The sequence below is a fragment of the Crinia signifera genome, chromosome 1 (genome assembly GCF_055691185.1).
Source record: "Crinia signifera chromosome 1, ASM5569118v1, whole genome shotgun sequence".
Taxonomy (NCBI): Eukaryota; Metazoa; Chordata; class Amphibia; order Anura; family Myobatrachidae; genus Crinia; species Crinia signifera.
Genome location: NC_139217.1, coordinates 334,046,090 through 334,072,606, shown reverse-complemented (window position 1 = coordinate 334,072,606; position 26,517 = coordinate 334,046,090). Strand labels below are relative to the sequence as shown.

At 42.0% G+C, this 26,517-nt stretch overlaps 1 protein-coding gene across 4 annotated transcripts in view; it reads left to right on the top strand.

Moving 5' to 3' along the window:
- Positions 1 to 26,517, top strand: part of MORC2 (MORC family CW-type zinc finger 2) — a 68,551-nt gene that overhangs the window by 25,563 nt on the left and 16,471 nt on the right. For all 4 annotated transcript variants that reach the window (XM_083145297.1, XM_083145296.1, XM_083145299.1 and 1 more), the window contains exons 11-20: positions 228 to 307; positions 2,243 to 2,325; positions 9,308 to 9,393; positions 9,977 to 10,117; positions 10,803 to 10,957; positions 12,612 to 12,740; positions 19,703 to 19,808; positions 22,460 to 22,592; positions 22,846 to 22,917; positions 23,003 to 23,371. In XM_083145297.1, coding sequence (XP_083001423.1) covers positions 228 to 307; positions 2,243 to 2,325; positions 9,308 to 9,393; positions 9,977 to 10,117; positions 10,803 to 10,957; positions 12,612 to 12,740; positions 19,703 to 19,808; positions 22,460 to 22,592; positions 22,846 to 22,917; positions 23,003 to 23,371 — 1,354 coding nt within the window. The remainder of the gene's footprint in view (positions 1 to 227; positions 308 to 2,242; positions 2,326 to 9,307; positions 9,394 to 9,976; positions 10,118 to 10,802; positions 10,958 to 12,611; positions 12,741 to 19,702; positions 19,809 to 22,459; positions 22,593 to 22,845; positions 22,918 to 23,002; positions 23,372 to 26,517) is intronic.

Here is a 26,517-nt window from a genome sequence, read left to right as displayed (position 1 = left end):
CCTTTAATAATTGTTGCATGTATGCGGGCAACCCATCTGAAACTATTGTTCAGTCTGACATGCTGGATTGTCTAGCATGTGTATTTAAAATTCGGCTGCTTACGTTCATTCTCAAGGAGGCAGATTTTTTTTTTTTTTTTACAAATGGGGATCCCTGTTTTAAAGTCCATTCTGGCATAATTTTCTGTTGCTTATTTATTCTACTGTGTTTTGTGTTTTTCTTTTAGACTGTACAAGTATACATCAAATCGTTTCAAAACACGAGCTGAGCAGGAGGTGAAAAAGGCAGAGCACATGGCCAAAATCGGTAATCCAATACAAAAATGGTTACATTGTTTGAACATAAAATAATTCCTTTATACTGTGAAAGTGGTAACACTTGTAACTGGACATTTACTGACAAAATCATTGTACATTTAATGGTAGATAGATAAGTCCCCCCTCATTTAGCCGTGGCAAATGCTAGCCAATTACAGTGACTAGCATACCCGCAGCTGTGTGTGAGTTGGAGTAAATAGTCGCTGTGCATGGCAAGGATGAGGTAGGACACATCAAATCTTTGAAAGATAAAGTGAAGAGCAAAAAAGTACGAACCAGTCAGCTTCTTTTTTAGAAACATCTTCTAAAATCAGTAGCTGATTGGTTGGGACCACAACTGTCATCACTTTATCTCTCTCCAAGGTTTAGGAGCAGATCACAGAAGCCTGCAGTGGGCATCTTTCAAGTCCATACACTTTCTGCAGGTTTTCCATATTTCCGCCAAGTGGTGGTACAATAAATGCAAAAGGGTTCTGTGTTTCTAAGAGACACAGATAGTAACTGTTTTTTTCACTAGCGCTACAGAAGAGAAAAGGACATTCCCTGTTAGATGAAGGGCGTCTCCTCTTCTCCGTTATAGATTCGTGTAGTTGATATCACCACGTGAGAGGTACAAGGAAGAAATACCGTACGCCCCTGTTAGGGAGGGAACGGCTCCTCTTCTCCGTAACTAGATAGCAGCTGGGGATTCCTGTATCTGCTGAGGATCTTTCACTAATTGTGATGTACTCCAACACAAACAATTTCATAGATGGAGATGGAAGAGAAGTAGGACATAGTGTAATACTGATAGGGGAACAATTTATTTCACACAGCATACAATACAGTTAAAAAGGCATGAAATAGATATATCATGGGGTGTATAAAAAGAAAAACCCCCGGAGTCAAGACTGGTTACCGGAAAAGGTGGAGAACTGAGATGAACAACAGTTCTCATAAGCGCTTGAGTAAAACAGTTCCGGATACTGTCCCACAAAAGGCACACAGGTCCGGCCACACAGTCTCCAACAGCAGGGGTATACAGGTCCAACGCGTTTCAACCCTGTTCCGGGGTCTTTATCAAGGATAAAGACCCCGGAACAGGGTTGAAACGCGTTGGACCTGTATACCCCTGCTGTTGGAGACTGTGTGGCCGGACCTGTGTGCCTTTTGTGGGACAGTATCCGGAACTGTTTTACTCAAGCGCTTATGAGAACTGTTGTTCATCTCAGTTCTCCACCTTTTCCGGTAACCAGTCTTGACTCCGGGGGTTTTTCTTTTTATACACCCCATGATATATCTATTTCATGCCTTTTTAACTGTATTGTATGCTGTGTGAAATAAATTGTTCCCCTATCAGTATTACACTATGTCCTACTTCTCTTCCATCTCCATCTATGAAATTGTTTGTGTTGGAGTACATCACAATTAGTGAAAGATCCTCAGCAGATACAGGAATCCCCAGCTGCTATCTAGTTACGGAGAAGAGGAGCCGTTCCCTCCCTAACAGGGGCGTACGGTATTTCTTCCTTGTACCTCTCACGTGGTGATATCAACTACACGAATCTATAACGGAGAAGAGGAGACGCCCTTCATCTAACAGGGAATGTCCTTTTCTCTTCTGTAGCGCTAGTGAAAAAAACAGTTACTATCTGTGTCTCTTAGAAACACAGAACCCTTTTGCATTCTGTTATTTGTGGTGTGGGGACACCATCCTACTGTTTTTACACCTGCTGCTCTTTTAAGCGCATACCTGTGTACTAGTGTCCATTGTTCTTTGGGTGGTACAATAAATGTCCACCTCTGAATTGGCCCCACAATGTTTAGCAGCTTTAAGTGGAAAACAATGTTGATGTATTTTCAGATTTACTCTACATTACAGCAATCCAGTTAAGTCAATTTTGGTCTAAATTGGATACTAATTTCATTTTCCATCTTCTGGTAGCTGAAGAAAAAGCACGAGAGGCAGAAAGCAAAGCACGAGCCATGGAGGCTCGTCTTGGGGATGACTTGTCTCGGGAATCCAGGGTAAGACTAATATTCTGCTCATTGTTAAATGCAAGCAATATTTGTACATGTATTGCTATAAACCAAGTCTCTTAATTTGATTAGGAAATCAATGGCATGGTGGGTGCTGGGACTAGGGTATGATGGGTTCTGGAAGAAACAGGGCACCAAGGAGTTAACTACTTTAAAGAAGTGCAGCCCCTGTCTCCTCAGGACCCGTTTTTTTTCTTGGTACCTGAGGTAACAGGGTGCCTTTTTAAGGCCCTTACCGTCTTAATGTTTTACTTCTCTTCCACTGTTTTAGAGCTGTCAGCTCTGCGCTTCACAGCGCTGCTGCTGACCGCTCCGATACCCGCAGTGGACGGACGCAGGAGCAGGTAAGCGGGCCTCTATTCGTTGAGACCGGTAATCGGGGCTCACACTGCCGGTGACTGGGGGCAGCTTTGGCAGCCGGGTAGTAGGGGCTCAGTTATCTCTGAGCCACCGCTACACCACCAGGGTGTTTCTGGTACGTTATACAGAGGCATTATAGTGGTGGCCCTGGAGGTCCCAGGAGTTGGCGGCGCCTAGGTCTGTGGGCAAACTCCATCTACTAGGCGTCCTGGGGTTCCTGCCGGGGATTTAAATCTCTACCCTCCCTCCTGAGTCCAGTGGCCATCTTGCTGAATAGACTGCCTGCCTGCTTAATGGACCGGAGGTACTGTACCTGCCTTATTTATTTCTTCACTGTCCCAGTGCCAGGTTTTCTCTTCCCTCACCTCACTTGTCTGGGTTGGAATCTGGTATAAAGTGCCTCCTATTACTTATAAGTTTCTGTATTGAATTCTGCTTTTATTTTGTTATTTTTCATATCACTGTATGCCAAGCTGTATTACTATCTTCTGTAACTAGAGTCATACATATTTTGTGGTAACATTTGAGCTTAGTGACTAGAGTATACTGTTTAAATTGCTGGCTTTTGCTTCTTACAAAGAGAGTTATTTGTTAGTTTTCAGTACAAATCCTACATACTGTATAGTTTACTGGCTCCTAAGAGGCATACACACGGAGTGATTTTGTGCACTTTTGTAAGCAATCTGACTAGATCACTTAGAATGTAAACACAGATTGCTCCGTGTGTATGTCCCCGAGCGATGGCAATGCGCTTTCCCACATGTCGCTATCACCTGCTAGTTAAGTCAGTGCATGCAATCAAATTGCTTAGAAAGTGATGGCAAATATCTCTGTGTGTACAGAATGAGCGATGGTGATCTACATCATCCTGAACGACTACCATGCCTTTTTTTGCTGTAGTAAAATCACTGCATGTGGATGGGCAATCTAGACACAGGGAAATCACCTACTTTAAATAGCTTAGCACACATCTCAACGTGTGTATGCCCCTTAATTCTGCAGCCTGCTAGGTTATTTGTTATTTTTCTGCCAAAACATGTTTAGTTAAACTGGTTAGCATCTCTGTTTATTTACAGTTGAAGCATACTGTAGTCTCTCAGCATCACCAGCAGCTTATTTCTTTATAAGTCTGCTATTAGTTACAGTACTTTATACATTTATTTCACACCAGTGTCTCTTGATCTCTGTTTGTGTGCAGATTATAACCACATACTATGGGGGTATTCAATCTGAGGGTCACAACAGTCGAGCTTGCTCGACCGCCATGACCCAGTCCCGTTCTCGGTCCGCTCGACTGAGAACATGCAGACGGGATTCAATGTCCCGCCTGCCGGGGAGCGAAAAGGGGGCGTGGCCGCAAGTTGCGGCTGGGAAGAGGCGAGCTGCAGCCGTTCTCGGCAGAACGAGCCCGACAGCTAGTGATGTCTGGCTCGTTCTGCCGAGAAACCCTGCTCAGTGCTCGCCGGGGATTGAATATCCCCCTATATCGGACATTACCTGCCAACGGTTCAGCAAGTTCCCACAGGGATAGGGCTGCTCCTGATTTGTATGCATATACTTGCACTACATGCAATGAAAATTTATCATCTTTGGTGCAGGATCATACAGGGCTCTGTGATCACTGCACCACGGGGGCTCCCTATGTGTCAGCTGCCAAGGAGCTGGCCGTGAACTGGAGTGGGCCACCTCTTTATCCTCAGCCATGAGAGAACTTGCATCTCAGCTTGCTGCCTCTCACACCTCTGTTCTTCCTGCACAACAGGCGCTGTAGTTGGCTCAGGCACCACAGTCCCTGCTGGAGCCCGCTTAGCTTCAGGGTCTAACCCAGTCAGTACAGGGTCTAGTTCATGTGTATGATTCCTGCAGCAGACTCTGGGACACTAAGACGGGAGTCTTCCCTATCTTCACAGCTAGAGGAATCCCAGTCCGGGGGAGTCCTCATATAAGGCACTTGGTCGGAGGCCCAGGAGGATGACACTTCCACTAGCTTAGAAAATCACACAAGCTAAAGTGCTAGACTTATTAAGTTTATACACTCAGCGCTGCAGTTTAAGGATGCAGATTCTTCTCCTTCCTCAGAGGTTCCTCTTTTTGAATGCAAAAAGAAGGACCCTGCGGTGTTTACCTAATTGGTACTTGTTTCCTAGCACGGCCACAACGATCATAATCGCGGTCATCGGGGGTAAAATCGGGGCCATCGCGGGCATCGCATGCGCAAAAAAATCGGGTGCGATGGGCCAGACGCGATGCCCGCGATTTCCCCATAGAGAACAATGTTAAATGCCTCAATTTACCCGCGATGACCACGATTTCCCATAGGAAACAATGTGAAATGGCTCAATTTACCCAAACTATCATAGGAACAATGGTAAATGGGCCAGAAAGCCCAAAAAACCCCCCTGACCAGTGAAATGTCCCCCCAAAAGTAGTTTACGCCACCACGTGATAAACGTGAACCCGAAGCGTGGCGAGCGCAGCGAGCCCGCGAGGGGCGGCGGTACGTGTCCTCCGACCTTTTCATACCCCTACTATCCACTAGGGCGTGGAGTTGAGAATAGAATAGTGTGGCGAGCGCAGCAAACCACCGAGCCCGAAGCGTGGCGAGCGCACGCGGATACCTGTGAAGCCCGCGAAGGGACGCGTTTACCTGCGCTCGCCACACTATTCTATTCTCAACTCCACGCCCTAGTGGATAGTGGGGGTATGAAAAGGTCGGAGGATGCGTACCGCCGCCCCTCGCGGACTCGCTGCGCTCGCCACGCTTCGGGTTCACGTTCATCGCGGGGTGGCGTGAACTACTTTTGGGGGGACATTTCACTGGTCAGGGGGGTTTTTTGGGCTTTCTGGCCCATTTACCATTCTTCCCTATGATGATTTGGGTAAATTGACCCATTTAACATTGTTTCCTATGGGAAATCGGGGTAATCGCGGGTAAATTGAGGCATTTAACATTGTTAATCGCGGGTGGACCATTTAAGCATTTTTAGGCGCACACGACGCGACCGACCCGATTTTTCAATGCATTTCAATGGAAAAATCGGGGGCATCGTGTCGGTCGCGTCGCAGGCCACTAAAATTACCCCCGATGGCCAAGATTTGTGTCCGTGCTAGGAAACAAGTACCCCCTAATTTCCTCAACTGAGCTTTTTGAGGAGGCATGTAAACATTCTAATAAAGTTTCTAGTGGCAAAGTGTGTTTCCTTCTATCCTTTAGCTGATTACAGGAAGCCATGGGAATTCCCTCCTCCTGTGTACGCACATATTGCATGGTTTATTATATCCACCACCCTGTTAATTCCAGATGTGACTTCCCTCAAAGACCCTGTGAATAAGAAACAGTTCAAGTCCTTATTCACCAATGCAGGATCCACTATACGCCCTGCCTTTGGGGCTGAGTGGACGTTCTCTGCAATTGGTTCCTGGGCTGATGCCCTCTCCGAAGATCTGCAGTCAGGGCCCCGCCCCTCTGATCTTATGTCTGATAACAGGGAATCCGGTACATACCTCAGTGAGGCATCTATATATATGGGGGTGTTTGCATCTAAGATATCTGCTCCCTCATTGGCAGCACGTACAGCCTTATGGCTTCGCTCTTGGAAGGCAGATCACAAATCTAAATGGGCCTTAGAATCTCTACCGTTCTCGGGAGCTGTGCTCTTCGGTCCAGAGCTTGACAAAATATTGGGCACCGTTACAGCCTCCAAGACCGCTTTCTTGCCATCAAGGACAACCAGGCCTACGCAGCAGTCCTTTCGGCCTTTCCGCCGACAGGGCAAAACTAAGTCAGGTGTCCCAGAGATTCCAGTCCTCCTTTCCAAACACTCAAAAGGCCAAACCCCAACAGGCTTGGTCAGGAAACTACCAAGCTTCAAAATAAACTGACAAGTCCTCTTCCTAATGTCAGAGGTTATGCTGTCTGGAGTAGGTGGTCGTCTTTTAGACTTAGCCAGTACCTGGCGCTCTACCACAACCGATTCATGGGTGTTAGAAATTGTCTCAACGGGATATTCCCTCTCATTTTAGAGGCATCCCCTGATGCAGTTCTTTGCCATCAAGGCTTCTGCCTCCAGTCTGCCATCACCTTTCTTTTACAAGAGGCAGTAATATCCCTGGTGCCTGCCCCTGAAAGGGGGTGTGGTTTGTACTCAAACCTGTACTTGGTCAACAATCCCAATGGAGCTTTCAGACCCATTATCAACCTCAATCCGTTGAATCTGTTCTTGAAAGTGCAGAGATTCGGAATAGAGTCCTTCACTCATTGGAACCGGAGACTTCATGTCATCTCTCGATATTCGGAAAGCTTACCTGCATATCCCGATACACCTGGCTAACCAGCAATTCTTTCGGTATGCGGTGGCAGACCATCATTTTCAGTTCCAGGGCTCTTCTGTTCGGTTTGTCAACCGCACTATGCGTCTTCACGAAGGTGATGGTGGCAACTCCTCACCATCAAAGTTCGCATCCACCCTTACCTGGACCACCTCCTTTTGCCGAGTCTCCAGAGGTTCTCCAAGACCATCTCCTCCTAACTCAGACACTTCTGATTTCTCATGGTTGGATGATCAACTGGACAAAATTCATCACTTCTCCTTCCATCAACATGCTAAATTCGGGAGCTCGGTTGGATACAGTGGCCAGTGTTTTCCTGACAGATGACAAGAGGGCAGATTTTCGCCACAGTGTTCAATCTTTCCTCAAACATTGCAGTCTCTGTTCATCTCTGCATGCAGGTGTTGGGAAAACTGCTCTCCTTCGAAATGGTGGAGTTCAGTCAGTTTCATTCCTGAGATCCACTTTTCGCCAGTGGGTTCTTAGCTTTTTCAGTTACCTTTTGAAAAAGTTGGGAACCCCTGGAGAAACATGTTACACATTTCACCCCAACTCCATCAACACTACTTGGATCTCCATTTATCCTGACCTTTTGGACACCTGAACCAGGACCTGTGGGCACGTAACTTCTTTGAAGGATGGATCACAGCTTACACCATTCCAAGATTAACGTCTGATTATATCAGCACATTGGTGCAAGAATCGTGAGTGGTAAAAACTTTCCAATTGGAAACTTACCTCCGTTCACTAACTTACCTCCGTTTAGTATGACATAGGAACAGGATCCTACATATATGGAAAAAAAAGGTGGGACTATTTCCCTCACCTGATAATAGTCGATCTAGAACCTTCACTAATGTGATTTGTTTCTAAATATATTTGTATGTATGTAATAAGGGATATCCCTGTATATAAATGCTAATGGTTGTGAATTTAGCCCACTGTAGCGCCTGTAATATTCAATTTTTTCCTTTCTTACGATAGCTGGTTTAAAAGTTATTTTGAAACAACCTTCGGTAAATAGGATGGCTGAGCCTGAAATCCCATCCTATTTACCGAAGGTTGTTTCAAAAATTACTTTTAAACCAGCTTCGTCATACTACACATACTCCATCAATTCAAACCAATTCAGTGTTAGTAGCCACATACACCAGTTTTCAGCACAAGATGCTGTGTCCTATAACTATGTGAGTGTGCAGGACCCAACAGGAGTAGCATTGGGATGTCCCCAGGATTCACTGCCCACTTAAGATAATAAAACCCCTTTTATCTGTATCCATTAATAGAAGCTGTAAACCTGATTTTCCTGTTGTACAAAGTTATCTCCTTATTTTTTTTCCGTTTTCAGGTTAGAAAAATAGTGTCCGTTAGGATGGGGGATATGAAAGGAGAAGGTGAACACTTGACAGTATTTATAGTGTACAGTGTTTTCCTATGAACCCGTAGTAAAGCTGGTACATTATTTTTCCTAAACACTTATGCCGCCCATACACTTGTGAGATATTGTATACAATCATTCGATTTCGACCAATAGTGGCCGATAAATCGAATGATTGTATGCATTTTTAAGGGACTTTTGGACGTGATGCGCGGGCACGGCGTTGAATGTCACGTCGATTAGATATTATGTTCTGCACATAATATCTATCGAATTGTAGGAGCAGTCGCATGTGGTTTTTAACCACATGCGATCGCTCGAATATAATCGGGGTGGGGGGCGGAGGGGACGCATTCAGCAGTGTGGGGTTTGGGAAGAGAGGGCCTACGGGCCGCTGGCGGCGTACCCGCGTCTCGTATCAGGGGGTGGCGGAGTAATGTAGCTTTGGTTGAGAGAGCTCAGCCAATCACAGGGCAGCCCAGTGTTTTAAACAAATCTGCCATCGCTGACTCCCGCCGCCCGCAAGCGCTACTGCTAGCATACACTACTCCGTCGCCCTCTTCCAGCACCCGATGTGCCATCGGAAGATGGCATGCGACATCGGGTGCTGACTTTTTTGCACCCAAAAATGTGATCAGGTTCGATCTTCGATGTCGCATCGAATCCCATCGCATAAGTTTATGGGCACCATTACAGCTATGTTTATCTGCTTTATCACCTATACGACCTTACACAGTACTGCTCAACTGGACCATTCTCCAGAATTTAACAGAAAATTAGATAATCGTCAGAAGTTTTTATGGTTCTGAGCATTCTTTCCTTTCATGGGCTTTTAACATAGTAGGTTTTGTGTTTTATAAGTTTTAATAGTAGTTTTTTTTTCTCTTTCTTTCTTGTCCCCAGGCCTCTCTCAGACAGGTGCAGAATGCTGCAATTACTACTCGCCGTGAGGCAGATGTGAAGAGGCGAATTAAGGAAGCGAAGCAGAGGCAAGTATAGACTGTGAAAGAATCCATCCCCAGTAGTTGTATTGTATTGTATTGATGAATTAACAATGAGAAAATACAAATTACCTCAGTGAACCAGGTAGTCACAATTTGTGTAGAGGTTTCTCTTAGCGAGAGACATGAGTGGGATTCCTAGAGTAGAGTGATTTTTCTCTCAAATTCAGTAATATATTGTTGCAGGCTCCTCCCAATGCATTATGAGAAGATAACACCTTATATATTCTTTTTGCACTTCTGATGCTTGATGTCCAGTTTACCTAATAATATATATTTTTTCCTTGTTATTTTGACCATGGTAGAAGTTTATAAAAAGTATGCTTATAATGGTATTATAAAGGTAATTATAACTTTTTTTTTTTACATTTATTATTTTTTAGAACCTCTGCAATTTTTTTATGTTGTAGCATTGTTAATTTTTTCTTGGCAGCTGGAATAGAGGTTTTTGTATTTGTTGTCCAGTGGAATGTTGAAAATCATAAACGATTATTTTCTGGTACTTGTACTAAAAAGAACCTCTTATACATACCTAAAGAGTTTATGCAAACTCTAATATTTTACTTTTCAGAGCCCTGAAAGAACCAAAAGAACTAAACTTTATCTTCGGTGTTAACATTGAGCAACGGGAGCTTGATGGCATGTTTGTGTATAACTGCAGCCGGTTAATTAAAATGTATGAGAAGGTTGGACCTCAGCTAGAAGGAGGAATGTAAGTACAGTAGCTTTATTTTCATACAAGTGAGTCTTGTGCCCTTTAAAACTATGAAAAAAACGGATATTGGATATTCTGTAAATAAGTTTGAAGGACAACTTCTTCTTTATAATTCTATTCACTTTATCATACAGGTAGTGGGTGATATTCAATTGTTACATCTGGCTTGTTCTCGCATCTAAAATGACGGGAGATCATGCATAGTGGCTAATCCAGATCAAACTAATTATTGTGGCGTAAAAAATCCTGTTTGAGCACTGAAATGGGTAAATCTTTGGCCATTTTAACGTTCTGCCCTCAGGGGGTCTAGCGGAAATGCGGTATCGGCAGCTGATTGCTCCCAAATGGAGCTACAGTTGAATAGCTCTGCTGGACGCCATCTGCTTGCTGCCAGGGCGCTATCAATGGAATCCCCCCCTGTGTTTTCCTGTTAATTGTCATTGTATAGTTATGTTCAATTTGAGGGTTGTAGAAGACAAAAATTAGTATATAGATATTGTATACATTTTAGTAACTTTTAGTAACTTAAAAGGGAGGTTACTTTGAACAGAAATATCTCTGTGAATGAAGGAAGCAAGTAATCTATGTAATCAGTTGAGCTTTCACTTTATACTATAGTTCAACTAATTTCCTTAACTTACTTTAGTTATTTAGTGAAGTTTGTCACACTCTTACTTTTTAGGGCGTGTGGAGGAGTAGTAGGAGTGGTTGATGTCCCCTACCTAGTTTTGGAACCTACACACAACAAACAGGATTTTGCAGATGCCAAGGAGTACCGACACCTTCTGAAAGCCATGGGGGAGCACTTAGCACAGTACTGGAAGGATGTTGCCATAGGTGAATACTTTTTGTAAAGTGCAAATAAAGTTGATTCTAACGTGTATGAAAGAACAATACGTATCCAGCGCTCCACCACTTAGGTAGCCCATAAGCCACCTTTCTTCTTAAAAAAAGAGAAAAAAAATGTTTTGTGAAGGCCCAGGAAGGAACTCCCCCCATTGAAGAGAAGGGGACATTTTGGAGAGGTAGCAATAATGCCCCTAATGCAGTGGTTCCCAAACTGTGCGCCTAGGCTCCCTGGGGTGCCTCGGGACACTTGCAGGGGTGCCTCGGGTTGGTCATCCAGGCCCAATTCAAATTATTTATGATCAATTATTTCTGGACAAAACTAGTGCTGGTGGCTGCCAATCATAAAATTTGTGCAATCAGAACCAAATCCTGCCCTTGACCACATAACTGAACCTAAGAAGCACATATAAACTCAATCTACTTAATTTGATATATATTTTTTGGGGCCTAGGGGTGCCTTGGCAAAATTCTGATACTCTAGGGTGCCGTGATTAGAAAAAGAATCGGTGTATGTTCCTGCGCTGGCGGTCTTTCAGCTGCCTCAATTGGGATATAGATTTGGTTTAGATTTTTAAGGCGCTATTGTGAAACATAAGACATATATATATGCGATGTAAAATAATAAATAAGGTAGAATAAAATATGTGTAACAATGCGCTTGCCTGTGGAAAAAGATGGTTAAAAAGATTTAAAAATTACAAAAATCCGTCCCGGAAGTGTAGATGACTTCCGAGACGGATTTTTGTAATTTTTAAATTTTAAATAAAGTTTTTTTAGAATAAAAAGACAGCCCCAGCAAGGGCTCTGTATCCTTGATGAAGAGTGCCAAACTTGAAACGCGTTGGACACACATTGCCGGGAGCGTGTAACGAAGGACCGGAAACACGCTACCCGAACTTCCGGTCACCACGATCGGACGGAGAAGCCGGGTGAAGCTGACGCTGAAGACATCGAGAGTGACAGCCCTGCACGGACATCCCCGCAAGACGACCGCGAGGTATTGTAGGGAAAGTGTAGGACTGTTTCACCCAAGCGCCAATCCCCGGAGCCTCCGCACAAACGCTAAAACCTAAACAGTACTCCAATAAGAGCTGTATACATTCAATTTTAACCATCTTTTTCCACAGGCAAGCGCATTGTTACACATATTTTATTCTACCTTATTTATTATTTTACATCGCATATATATATGTCTTGTGATTAGAAAAAGATTGGGAACCCCTGCCCTAATGGCTGTTATTGCGCCTTTCATAAAAGGTCCATTGCAGTATGAAGCCACTTCTTACCTGTGTTTTATGTATATTTTATGATTATATATGGACAGACTAATACATGAATATGAATACTACTGCATTATATGTCCCTCCTAGTGGATTATATATTGTTTTGTATTGATTCTAACTATTGTTAGTGTCTGTTTATACTGATACATAGAAAATGGTGGTTGAGACCGTCAGCAGGCACATTCAGTGATATCCTTTTTCAATTAGCTTAGGGTTTATTCATCTTTAATTTGTTTTGAGGATGGATAAATACTGAACTTGTGCATCTTTCTGAAGCTGATCAATAGTTTACACAAGGTCTACATTAACTGGTAAGCTCAGAGAATGTCTGAATGGAACTGTTTGCTTCTACCCCATAGCTCAGAAAGGCATTGTAAAGTTCTGGGATGAATTTGGTTACATCTCTGCAAACTGGAATCAACCACCCTCTTCCGAGTTGAGGTATAAAAGAAGGCGTGCAATGGAGATTCCAACTACTATTCAGTGTGGTGAGTATAAAATGTAAATTAAATGTAAATAATGTATTTTAATTCAGTAATTGAAACTAATCAACTGATTGGGACATACAAGCCCTAACTTCAGAAGTAATATGCGTTTTACAGACCATGAGATTTTTAGTGATAGATACTTTCAAATTTCATTCTTGAGTATTCTTGCCAAATTCAAGTAGCCGTGCTTAATTACCACAGGCTGCTGTTAACACAGATTTCTGTTTACGTCTGGGGGAGTCTCAGAAAAATGCGCAAAATTCCATGATCTTGAGTGCTGTAAGCCTGCTAACCCCATAGCTTCGGGAACTTCTCCTGGGTTTGTAAAGAGAAATTTACCAAAGGGGCTGTAATGGAATAAGTGTATTGCTGTGCTTGCCATGCGAGGGGCATGGTGCCTTACTATGCACGGCACACTATTATATTCTCAATCTAATAGTCGATGCCCACTTGGATAGTAAAGTATGAAAAATCACCATTTAATTAAAAAAATGAAAAAACTCATGTCGCCCTTTTCCATGTCGACCTAATGATTGTGTCCACCTAATTCATGTGTCGTCCTAATGACTGATGACCCAATGCTTGTAGACCAAATACAATAAATCCATGACCACACACAACATCATTACACCTAGATATTAGACATAAGGCAGACAACTGCAGTATTTGGTTCCAGCGATTATTTGCCCTGACAGCTCCCTATTTTTAAACACTTTTTTTTTTAAATGTTTTTCAAACATCTCAATGTCATTTCAGTTATTTGCATATTTTATGCTCATTATCTTTATTAATATACGTTACTTTTAAGTAAATTAAAGTTTACAGTGCAGCATATTAACCCCTTCCTGACAGAGCCTGTTTTTGCCTTCCTGACAGAGCCCTTTTTTTCAATTCTGACATGTCTCACTTAAGTGGGGATAACTTTTTTTTGCTTTTACTTATCCCAGTGATTTTGAGATTGTTTTTTCGTGACACATTGTACTTCAAGTTAGTGGTAAATTTTCGTCGATACAGTCTGTGTTTTTTTGTGAAAAATACCAAAATATCGTGAAAAAATGGAAAATTTTGCGATTTGCAAAATGTTAAATTTTCTGCTTGTGAGACAAATAATCTTACCACTCAAAATAGTGAATAACTAACATAGACCATATGTCTACTTTATGTTTCCATCATTATTTCAACCTCATTTTCATTTTTTTGGACACTAGGAGGCTTAAAATATGAATAGCAAATTCTCAAATTTTCAAGAAAATTTCAAACACTGATTTTTTTTAGGGACCAGGTCAGTTATGATGTGACTTTGAGGGACTTGTATGTGAGACACCCCCATAAATGATGCCATTTCAAAAACTGCACCCCTCACAGTATTCAAAACAGCATTTTGGAAGTTTGTTAACCCTTTAGGTGTTTCACAGGAATTAAAACAAAGTGTAGGTGAAATTTCAAAATTTCATTTTTTTTTCGGATTTTCAATTTTAATACATTTTTCTAAGGAACACAGTAGATTTTACTAGAGAAATGTGACTAAAAATTGATTCCCCCAATTCTTTGGTTTTCATAAATATCCTATATGTGGCCCTAGTATGCACGGTGACCAAACCACAGGCTTCATAATAGAAGGAGCACCTACTTGATTTTGGAGCCTCCTTTTTATGAGATTATTTTTTAGGCACCATGTAGGTTTCTAGGCACCATAAAATGCTAAAAGTTAGGTACCCCCCCACAAGTGACCCCATTTTGCAAACTACACCCTTCAGGGAATTCATCAAGGGGTATAGTGTACATTTCAAACCCCCAGGGGTTTCACCAATTGTGGTACAACTGGGCAGTGAAAATGAAAAAAATAAATTTTTCATTTTCACAGCTCAGTTGTATCAAAATTGGTGAAACCCCGGGGGGTTTGAAATGTACACTATACCCCTTGATGAATTCCCTGAAGGGTGTAGTTTGCAAAATGGGGTCACTTGTGGGGGGGTTCCACTGTATGGGTGTTTCGGGGGTCATTCAACCAGAATCTGTGCTGCAAAATCCAAAAATCACTCCTTCCCTTCTGAGTCCTGCCATGCACCCAACTGGTATTTTTTGGTCACATGTGAGGCATTGCCGTACTCGGGAGAAATTGGGGCACAGATTTTGGGGTGCTTTTTCTCCTTCATACCTTGTGAAAATTAAAAATTTTGAGCCAGAACTGCATTTTTCTGTAAAAAAATGTAATTTTTTACAGAAAAATGCAGTTCTGGCTCAAAATTTTTAATTTTCACAAGGAATGAAGGAGACAAAGCACCCCAAAATCTGTGCCCCAATTTCTCCCGAGTACGGCAATGCCTCACATGTGACCAAAAAATACCAGTTGGGTGCATGGCAGGACTCAGAAGGGAAGGAGTGATTTTTGGTGGTGGAATGAATGGTGGGTGCTATGTCGCATTAGCAAGACCCCCGAAGCACCAATACAGTGGAACCCCCCCACAAGTGACCCCATTTTGGTCACCAGCTTTGGGATGGGGGCTGGCGCTGCGGCTGGCGGGGGGGTGGGAGCGGTGCTGGCGCTGCGGCAGCCGGGTGGGTGGGAGGGAGGGGGGCTGCCGGGTGGGAGGGGGGGGGGGCTGGCGATCGGTGGTGATCGGTGCTGTACAGCACCGATCACTGTGTTACCGAGCGGCTTAGCCGCCGGTAACACAGAAAACGCTGCAATTGGCTGTTCACATTTGAACAGCCAATCGCAGCGATCGCCGCGAGGGGGGATGTCTGCTGTCAGGGACAGCAGACATCTCCAAACTGTCACCGCGTCTATAGACGCGGTGACAGTAAAACCATGACGTATATATACGTCTTCGGTCGGGAAGTACCTCCCGACCATGACGTATATATACGTCATATGTCGGGAATATCTATGTATATATATGTGTGTGTGTGTATGTATATGTATATATGTGTATATATGTGTGTATATATGTGTGTATATATATATATATATGTGTATATATATATATATATATATATATATATATATATATATATATATATATATATATACTCCAATAAATAAGATGGCACTCGGAGGCTTGTAGTCAGGTGTAAAAAAAGAAGGTGCTTTTTAATCCAGCATAAGCGACGTTTCGGGGACTATGTCCCCTTCATCAGGATACATTTAATAGATGGTACAACATTGCCTTAAATACTAACACTTACCAATCGGCGTCTTCCATTCTCCCGCCCGTGGTTCGCGCCGCTCGTCCGCGGTCCCCGCACTTCCGGTTTTTCGGAGCATTCAGCCGGCTGAATGCTCCGAAAAACCGGAAGTGCGGGGACCGCGGACGAGCGGCGCGAACCACGGGCGGGAGAATGGAAGACGCCGATTGGTAAGTGTTAGTATTTAAGGCAATGTTGTACCATCTATTAAATGTATCCTGATGAAGGGGACATAGTCCCCGAAACGTCGCTTATGCTGGATTAAAAAGCACCTTCTTTTTTTACACCTGACTACAAGCCTCCGAGTGCCATCTTATTTATTGGAGTATTTATTGGCTACAGTGCAGTGCCTTAGGAAGGGCACCGGAGCAAGCAAGCCCCACGGGGGAGCAGGAGTGCCGGGAGATCACGGAACATTATTTATATATATATATATATATATATATATATATATATATATATATATATATATATATATATATATATATATATATATATATATATATATATATATATATATATATATATATATATATATATATATATATATATATATATATATATATATGTATATGTATGTGTGTGTGTATATATATATATATGTATACACATATATATATATATATATATATGTATGTGTGTGTGTGTGTATATATATATATATGTATACACATATACACATGTGTGTGTATATATATATATATATATATATAATAAAATTCAGCTGATTTCATTTATTTTTATTTTTAGCAGCTCATGCTGCTGCTGCTGTGGGTACGGGGGTGGGCGGGGGGAGCGCACGCTGCGTGCGCTCCGGCTGCGACTGCCGGGTGCTGCTGCCCTGGACGGTGAGCTGCCGGGGGGGTGGGAGGGGGTGTCTGCGGATCGGTGGTGATCGGTGCTGCACCGATCACCACCGATTTCTGTGTTACCGAGCGGCATAGCCGCCGGTAACACAGAAATAGCTGTGATTGGCTGTTCACATTTGAACAGCCAATCACAGCGATCGCCGACCGGGGGGGGCACCCCTGCCCCCCCTGGGCGACGAGGGGGGATGTCTGCTGTCAGGGACAGCAGACATCACCTAACTGTCACTGCGTCTCTAGACGCAGTGACAGTTAGAAGCCATGACGTACATGTACGTCAAATGTCGGGAAGTACTTCCCGACCATGACGTACATGTACGTCAAATGTCGGGAAGGGGTTAATCAGTCCCCTTTTAATCCCTTCAAAGGGACTTTTCTCTTCAAGAATTGTTATACATGTCTAGTGTGCCCCAATACTTGAAGACCTTTCATGCTGGACTCTGCAGCTAAACCTTCTTACCTTATTTGGACCATCTGGATTTACCAGCCCCCCTCCCCGGATGACCGGGAATATAAGTTTACCAGCTATTCTGTGTCCGCTTTCGGAAGTATCCTGGCAATGCATGGTTAAGTTACAATTGCCAAAACCGGTACTTATGTAATATCTGGGCTCCCGTTTTTCTTATGAAACCGCGGGGCCCGCTGCGCTCGCCACACTATATAAAATCAACTCCATGCGTAGTTGGATAGTAGGGGTATGAAAAAATGGGGTGCATTTAACATGGGAGCCCAGATAATACATAAGTACCCCAAAACCTAATCTGCGCAGGTCCTATAATAAGGATCAATATCTAGCAATTTGGAATTAAGTATTGGGGCACTCTAGACAGTACTGTGATATTACTGAACTTCCTAAATGAAGATACACTAACTGATGACAGAGAGAGATATTTATACACTTGCTGTTTTTTCTTTTTGATATTTCACATGAACGCTCTGAGCTCCTTGGCTCTTTTTACCATAATAAGCACAAGGGCAATGACCTCAATTTTCTGCTACAAAGAATGTTTTCTACCTCAGAGGAGTTGATACAATATACAAGTCAGAGATGCATTATGTCTCTTGAGTGCATGTGAATCAGTGACGTAAGTTTGCCCCAGTTGCCCGGAGGCAAGATAAATAGTGGTGCCCCTTTCCACACAAACACCCCACCTTACATAAATATATTTATGCATGTGTGTGTATGTATGTATGTATGTATGTAATGTATATTAGCTTTAAAATAAAGAAAGTGTGTCGTCTATGGTCCTGTTAGGAGGGGGAATCAGCCACAGAAGCGATATAGATGGCTTTCAAACTTGTAGGGGAGGACAGGTGGCCCTTTGGGAGAAGGAGCCCGGCGGCAGATGACTCCATTGCCTCCCAGAGTTACGCCTCTGATGTGAATGCTTTTACTGTTTTAAGGTGCCCATACACGCACCGATTTTCCGGATGCGATGAGATGCGCGCTCCCGCGGCATCTCATCGTACAGTACAAAAAGTATGTTCTGCACATACTTTTTGTACTTTTTTTGATCGCATCGCATGCACGCACAACGCATGCACTGCGATGCGATTTAGCACAAAAAGTACCAGGAAATCGGTGCGTGTATGGGCACCTTAAGCTTTATAATTAAGCTAATAATTGTGTACCTATAAGTACTGATTTATATAGATATCCTCTAATAAGGACGTCCTGGCAGGTTTTTTTTTAGATTTAAGTTTTTTTTTAACAGACCATCAAATTGTGGATAAATTCCCTCACCGCTCAGGTTGCATTTACAGAGAGACTTTGTTATTGGTGCTGACAATAGTTTAATGCGTATCTAGCAAATAAATGTATTTTATCATTTAAGCTTGCAGCCTGTGCTCAAGGGATCCCCGATGCTGCAAAGTGGGATGCCGTGATGAGCCTTTGCCCTGTGTGACAGAAATCTAACTTTGCCCTAGTCAGACAATAAGACCCACTGCATAGACATTATACTGTGGGAGTTTGTATCTTTCTGTGAAAAGTTACTCTATTTCTGTCTTGTCTTTGCAATCACCCTCTTATTTTGCACCTTTTTCCCCTTCCTCATCTTTTTCTGTAATGTAAGAGTAGTTCCAGAGCTAAATTTAGTTTAGCATCAGTCATGGTTTATGTGAGTGATGCTGGGGACTCATTACTGCTGAGAACATTGCTTGGCACCCCCCATTGGGCAAAACCAGCCTGTGCTAAATTTTGGCCCACTCTGTTGCAGAGCTTGCTCCTATCTCATGTTTCAGTGTGGTGAGCACATATGATATACATTCTGTCTTCCCCCTAACAACTTCACCTAAGATGATGGATGTTTAGTCAGGGGACCAGGGCCCCCATTTTTACTCCTTCTAAGGAGCCAACCTTGAGTCAACGCGTAGTCAACTCAGTTCAGTGCATAGTAATAGTTTCCTAATCCTTAGAGATCATATCAGAATCATCTACTGCTACAGTTGTCCCTGTGTATGAATTCACTAGTTGGCACACATTTTGAAAGAGTCCATCTCAAAGCTGCAAGTCACCCTCACCTCCTTTCCAACCTAGCAAGCATTAAGGAGTTGTAATCAAAGCTGTTTGCCTATATACATCCCATGCAATGCGTATTATTAAGAGCAGTACTACACATCCTTTAATGTATTTTGATATAAAGGAGCCCCAGGGGTGTGGAGAAGAGCACTTGGGGAATACGGATGAAAAAGAGCACAGTTTAATGCATGAAATTGTTGAGTTCTAGGATCCAATCTAAAGCATATCTATTGAGGAGCGCTTTGGAGTAGAGGAGCAAATTTTGGAAACAAAGACCTACCTCGGAACCTGCAAACACATATATAGAGTTTGGTGGAGACTTCAATTTAACTTCTGAGTTTAATTTCCTCAAAATGCAATCCTTTTTTTTTTTTCTTTCTTTACAGATGTATGTTTAAAGTGGAGGACACTTCCATTCAAGTTGAGTGCTGTTGAGAAACAGTACCCAGATACATGGGTCTGCTCGCTGAATCCTGATGTAGAACAGGACAGGTCTGTAGTTTTAAGTCCAATACTTCTCTTCTATCCTACAGTTACATTGTTTGTTTTTATTTTGTTTTTGAGGGTGTATATGCCTATTGATCTTTGCTTGTGTTCTCAGTGGCATCCCCTGGCCTATGCAATAATTGGAGTGTGAGTTGTTATAATCACCTTTTATGTCAGTCAGAGCATTAGGACGATCACATGGCTTGATGAACCTGTACCCAGTCAGTGTTTTTTAATGTTTAAAACGCATCCAAGAACACACTACTTAATGTAAAAGAAATGTATGGAGTGAGTCACTGTATGACAAAGTCCTCACTTAGAGCATTGTTCTTCTGTATATTTGTTATGCAAGATGAAATCATAAAAAAAAAAAAAATTAGACACACACACTTTTTGCTTGAATGTTCACCTAGAATCCTAATTAGAACGTTAACCCCTTTCATTGGTAATTTTCCTGGTGAACCTGGAAAATTCTCGGGATTGCCACTGTTGCACTCCTTAGTGCCGGGATTGCCACTGTTGCGCTGAGCTGAAAGATGAGCTCCGCTTCAGTCACTGCCCGGCCCCGCCTCCTTTTTTCCTGGCTATGCTCCAGTGCCCAGACTGGCGAACCTGGAAAATTCTTGGGATTGCCACTGGTTGCGCTCCTTAATGCCGGGATTGCCACTGAAAGAGCTAAAAGATGAGCTCCGCTTCCGTCACTGCCCGGCCCCGCCTCCTTCCCTGGCTGTGTGTGGTGTGACCTTGCTAACGTCATGCCGCACACAGCCGTGTAGCCAGGCGCAGGGCCGGACAGCAGCTGATGTAGTGCTCAGTGTAGTGGTTTTTTTTTTTAGGGAGACCCCCCCCCCCAAAAAAAAACAAAAAAAAACGTGCCCTGTGGGGAGCACTCCCTAAAAAAAAACACTGAAGGGGTAATGAAAACTTCTTAAAATGGTAATACTGTATACTGATGTTGGCATACTGCCTATATATGTGGCATGTTCATGACCGAACATGTTTAGTTTGCAACTATCCTTTGCATAAAATATTTATAAACCTGGTCATTTAAAATACCTAAAACTGCAACTTTAAACTGACTTGTTTTTAAGACATTCTCCATATAGTAGTAAAGCAGATGCAGACCTACCCTAACTTATGACCTCAAAAGAAGCACGGTTGTGTTTGGCGTTTCAGTAGTTTGTATTGATGAAAATCACAGAAGACTAATGTACGGAGTGGCACGTTGGAATGTCAGAGATTTTTTCTCCCAACTGAAATATGGAAATGACAAGTACAATTTATGTCTCTTCGGGTATTCGTGGCAAAGTCAAAATACAGAAAGTCTTATTTTTTTTTTTTGTGATGCATGAGGATCTTAATAAAATCAAGTTGACACTGGATAATGGCCCTTATTCTGGTTCACTCGCAAAGGCAAATGACTTCTCAAATGGACAAATCCATGTGCACTGCAGGTGGGCAGATGTAACATGTGCGGAGACAGTTAGATTTGGGTGGGGTTTTAGAATAGAGATGTGCAGAATATCCGCTAAACATGCCAGCATTGCTCGCACTTGTTAAATAAATTAAATCAACAAATGTTGTGTAAATAAAGATTATATTCTCTATATAAGGTAAACATTACAGGTCATTATGATGGATACAAATATCTGCTTGGCAATTTTGACACCTATTTTGGCAAATTCACTAGGCACACAAAGGGTTAGGGTGACCCCAGTAATTGAATTATTTCACACTGAGATTGTGCTTCACAAATATAGTTACATGTACTACACATGCCATGTTTTGTGTAACCATTTATTTATATATGCACAGGGGTGTATAATGCTGAAGAGTGGTGGCTTCAAGTTTAATCTGTATCCACATACACAGGATAGGGTTTGGATTGTTCTCCCACCCTCCCTTTTATTATTTTTAAGGTTAATATTTAATGTATTCAATGTGTATATATCGTTTAAATGAACCACCTACTGTATCTATTTAAAAATGAATGCACTTTACAAGTTTTATTTAATCTTGCATATTGATCCTGATGTGCCTAATTGATTGAAACGTAAGAGAACCCACATTTTTGGATTCCTTTACTGAGAGGATTATTATACAATGTTGTCTTGATACACAGATCTACAATCATCACAAGAAAAGGCAGTTTGACACCTACACTGAAAGAGGCTTCCAGTGCACCCGTGCATTTCTGTATTGCAGTTATAATGGGTTATTCAATGAATATATATATATATATATATATATATATATATATATATATATATATATATATATATATATATATATATATATATATATATAGAGGGATGGCGGCCTGGCACTCTCCTAACGATGGTCACAGAACCCCGGTGCCCTTGAGGACAGATGCGCAGCTTTTGGAAAAATCACGGCACTCCAAGGAATTTTCAAAGAAATATAATTGAAGAAACACACCAACGTTTCGGAGCTGTTATGCTCCTTTGTCAAGGTGTTACACTGTTTTCACCTTGACAAAGGAGCATAACAGCTCCGAAACGTTGGTGTGTTTCTTCAATTATATTTCTTTGAAAATTCCTTGGAGTGCCGTGATTTTTCCAAAAGCTATATATATAATCTATGGAAGCATGCTTTATATCTGTTTTTCATAAATACTTTTAATTTCCCTCTTCCAGGTGTGATGCTCCAGAACAAAAGCAGAAGGTTCCTGTTGGGGTGCTCAGGAAACAAATTGCATCCCAGGAAGATAAGAAAAAACAACTTGCCGATAAGATTCAACAACAACAGGAAAAGTTAGAAGCTTTGCAGGTAACTAGTAGGGTGACACAGGTTATAATTGGGTGTCACATTTTCTATTGTATATAGAAACTCATTAGCTCTTATCTTTACATCTGATAATCATGGTAACATTTTCTTCCTACTTGGTTGATTTCTGTAGCTGTATTCCAGTGTAGAATTGCATTTGTTCTTATAGAGAAATGTGGTGTCAGAAGTTAAGCGTTTTGTTCAATGGAGATCTCATGCCTTCAAAACAGTAATTCCAAATATGTATGTATTCCAGAAAGTAACCCCTGTGCGTTCCATTGCTGACATAAAGACGCTGCCTTTGGAGGTTAGCACGCGTCCAGTAGAGGTTAGTACCGCTTCGCTCAATCTTTGACTGTTTTATCATACATTCCGCAACTTCTGAGTTCTCCATGTCTAATTTTCTTATGCAGGTACCTGTACCCATAACTCGACCGTTGCGGCCAAGGTCGCCACCTTTGCCTGCAGTATTGAAAGAAGTTGTTAAACATCCACCTCCGCGGAGTGCAGTCAAAAAGACTGAATCACTACGAAGTGCGTCAAGCACTAGTGAGCGGGCAAGTACATCAAAAGCTGTGCCTCAGTCCACTACGCCTGTCAGACCCAACCATGCTGCCAAGACTCTTAGCAAAATATTACCGATTGTTAAATCCTCACCACCCATTTCAAAATCAGCTGTTATACAATCTATTCGATCGTCCAAACCTGTCCCAGTATCAGTGAGCGTGAAGAACTCCAAGCCGCTTCCAGCAAAGAAACCCGTTCCAAGCAAGAGCCTTGTGGTGAGAGAGCTTCTTTTGATTTTACGCTGTCAAAATTTGTATTTTTCATCCCTCACAATGCATTCTTGCCATTTCTTTGGCATGTATTCAATGCTCCTATGTCGCCGTAAATAACGGTGAGTGTGCATGTTTTTTGGAGAGTAGTGAACTTTTCTCTCCTATTTTGTGCTTCCCTGTATTCAAATCTGTTGCTTCTCCAAAAATATTTTGCGAAGCTAACTCAGTTCACCCTGCACTTCTCCCCATGTCTGTTCAATGAGGATTTTAGTGTCTCTCTCAAAAAGTGTATTCAATGCACAAATTGCGAGTCCTGCTGGTTTCTTTTTTTAGAGATGTTCTCCATTTTTCCCTCGGCATCTTTTTTAGGTGAACTGTAGGGTTATCTTTGTTAAAGTTGTTATTTTTTTTGTTTTTTTTATGGCTTATAAATTAAAAAAAATGTACTCTAATGTATTTATTGCAAGTGCCATAATGCTGTACTTCTATATTAATTTATTTGGAATTTAATAAGTTATTTTAATGGTAACCAATAAGAAATCATTTTGGAATGCTCCTAGTAATTTCCCATGCTTCCTCTCTTCTTCCTCACCTAACCCCCAAACAGGCTTTTAAACACGCTAGCAATTATAAAATAAATTAAATAAAAACACAGGGCAAAGAAACAATGCTAAAAGCACAACACAAGGATAAAGGCCAAACAGAACAAAATAGACCCGTCTGCACAAACCCAATTAAAATAGTCACACAGCCATTTGTTGTAAAATAAATACTGAACAAAACATTAACCTTTCTAAACCTTTGTTCCACAAATGCGAGGAACACGCTGCTGAGATGAACACCCTGCTCAGGAATATCCCAGTCTGACCAGCTCACGTGGAGAGCAGGAGAAAACGGATCTCTCCAGTTACAGCACTCCCATTTGAACTCGCATAATTATGCTAAGTTCGCAAAAGGGGCCAGTGAGCTGGCCACACGTTGAATACTGAGGAAGTCAGAAATGAGGAGATAAGAAAAAGTGCCGAGCACTTCAGCGAGATCACAGGGACACAGAACAGTGAGCGGTGACCCAGACTCTCAAAAAACATTGAATACTCCTCTCAATGTCTGCTTCTCACCATCAGCAGCTCTATCTTTCAGTATAATAAGTTTTATATAAACTGTGGAAGAAAGATGAGCAGCTCTTCTGCTTATGCCTGGGGGGGGGGGGGGACTCGCCACCCAAGTTGGTCTGTCTTTCTCACCATGACGAGGCACATTCTGCTTTGTGTGGATGATGATCGAGCCCTTTAGTATAACTATGAGTAGTAATATTTTTTCACTATTTGATTATATACAGTACTATGGATGTCCATTGACTTTGGGATGAGTCCACATTTTGAATGATTGTGACTGCCTTAGGTTCCACTTTTGCAGCCTGGAACCTTTTGTTTTTGTTGGAAATGAAATGGTTTGGTTCTTGGATTCCTGGCAAAACTCCCAGGCTATCATTGGCATGCATGCCCCACAAATTGTGCTCTGCCTGGTCGTGTGCTGGTGATAGCTTCTCACATTGTGGGTGCTTATAAATATCAACTTGCAAATACATAACACTGAATCACTGAACCCCATAGCAAAATGTGGAAGGGGACGATCTGCTACCCCCACTCTGCTTTGGAGCATAAAAATTCTTGTGAGTGCAACATGTGCCTAGTTGGATGGATGATCATTGCCTGGCAGAGGTAGATCTGCCACTGTCCACTTGTCCTAGGTACACCATACAGCGTTCTGAAAAATACATTTTGCTTGTCAATAGCTAGGTTATTTTCTTGTACTTGCATGCAATGTTTTTGTTTGCTCTTTTATTTATGTTGTGTGAGCACAGGTAGCCTTTACTTTAGGGATTTGCTTTTTTTATTTATTTAAGTGGACATAGCAACAATTTCTCTTCAGTTACCTTTTAGACTACGTATTTAATTGACACAATGCCATTTTTAACCCCTTCACCCTAGTGAGTCACTATCATGAATTTGCTCGGAAATGAGGCTTTTATCTTTTCTAAAACCTTTTTTATATTTTTTGCAGACCTCTTCTGTTTATAGATGTTCTTATTCCCATTAGCGTTGGTGGAGAGGTTTCTTTTGCGTATTGACATCATACTCCGAAAATAAGCTAAGATTGTAAAACTAAACATCCAAGGTTTAGAGATGAAAAAATATATATATTTTTTCCTCAAGGCAGAGTTTTTCATCTTTTTGTATGCAAAAGGAAAATCCTTAGCCATGTCACATGGAACAGCTGATAGTTATATAGCTGATAGTTACAATATCATTCCATTTTAGCCCACATTGGGAGCCCAGAGACCATAAAAATGTTCATGGTTTTTTCAGTGCAGCACCACAGTTCTCCTAGATTGATTTCACAAATTAAAATTCATTTTTCTTCTTCAATTGACAATTGTTATGAAGGAAAAAATAGCCTATTCCATAAGGATGCTTTCCCTAACTGATACACCACAATCTAATATTTGCCAAATGAAAATGACCAGAGAAAAGGTGGATATTCCTGTTCCTTTCAAGTACTGTTGGGAGGTTGCTTGGGATGTATAATGCATTTGACCCTATCAACACAGTTTTTGTTTTTCCTGATTTTTATTTCAATATAAAATTTTAAGACGAACGGTGCTTTGAAAGAATTACTGATACTCTAGACTAGGGGTCCTCAATCTATTTTGCTTTGTGACCCCATAAGGCAATAAAAATAACGACAGGACCCCAGGACAGGACTGCAGAAGGTCATCACATGTGTAGGCAGAAGACCACACATACATGGCAGCATTGTGGAGGCAGAGAATGATGTGAGGAGTCCAAAATAACAGACAATTCAACAGATTTTTCAGACTTCATGAATCACTGACTGAGATTAGAGAAGTCATCAGCCTTATGGTCAGCAACATGGAGTCACGACCCCATGCTGAGAAGGTCGGGACCCAATTTAGCAGCAGGACCCACAGTTTGAGAACCGCTGCTCTAGGGCGAAGTGATTAAAAAAAGCTTGGGAACCATTGAGTTAGGGCCCATCTTCTGTTTTAGGTCTAAGGTGCATTCAGGTCTTGGACGGCCATTTTCAACTTTCCTTCAACTATCCAGCTAAAATGGTGCTTTACACAA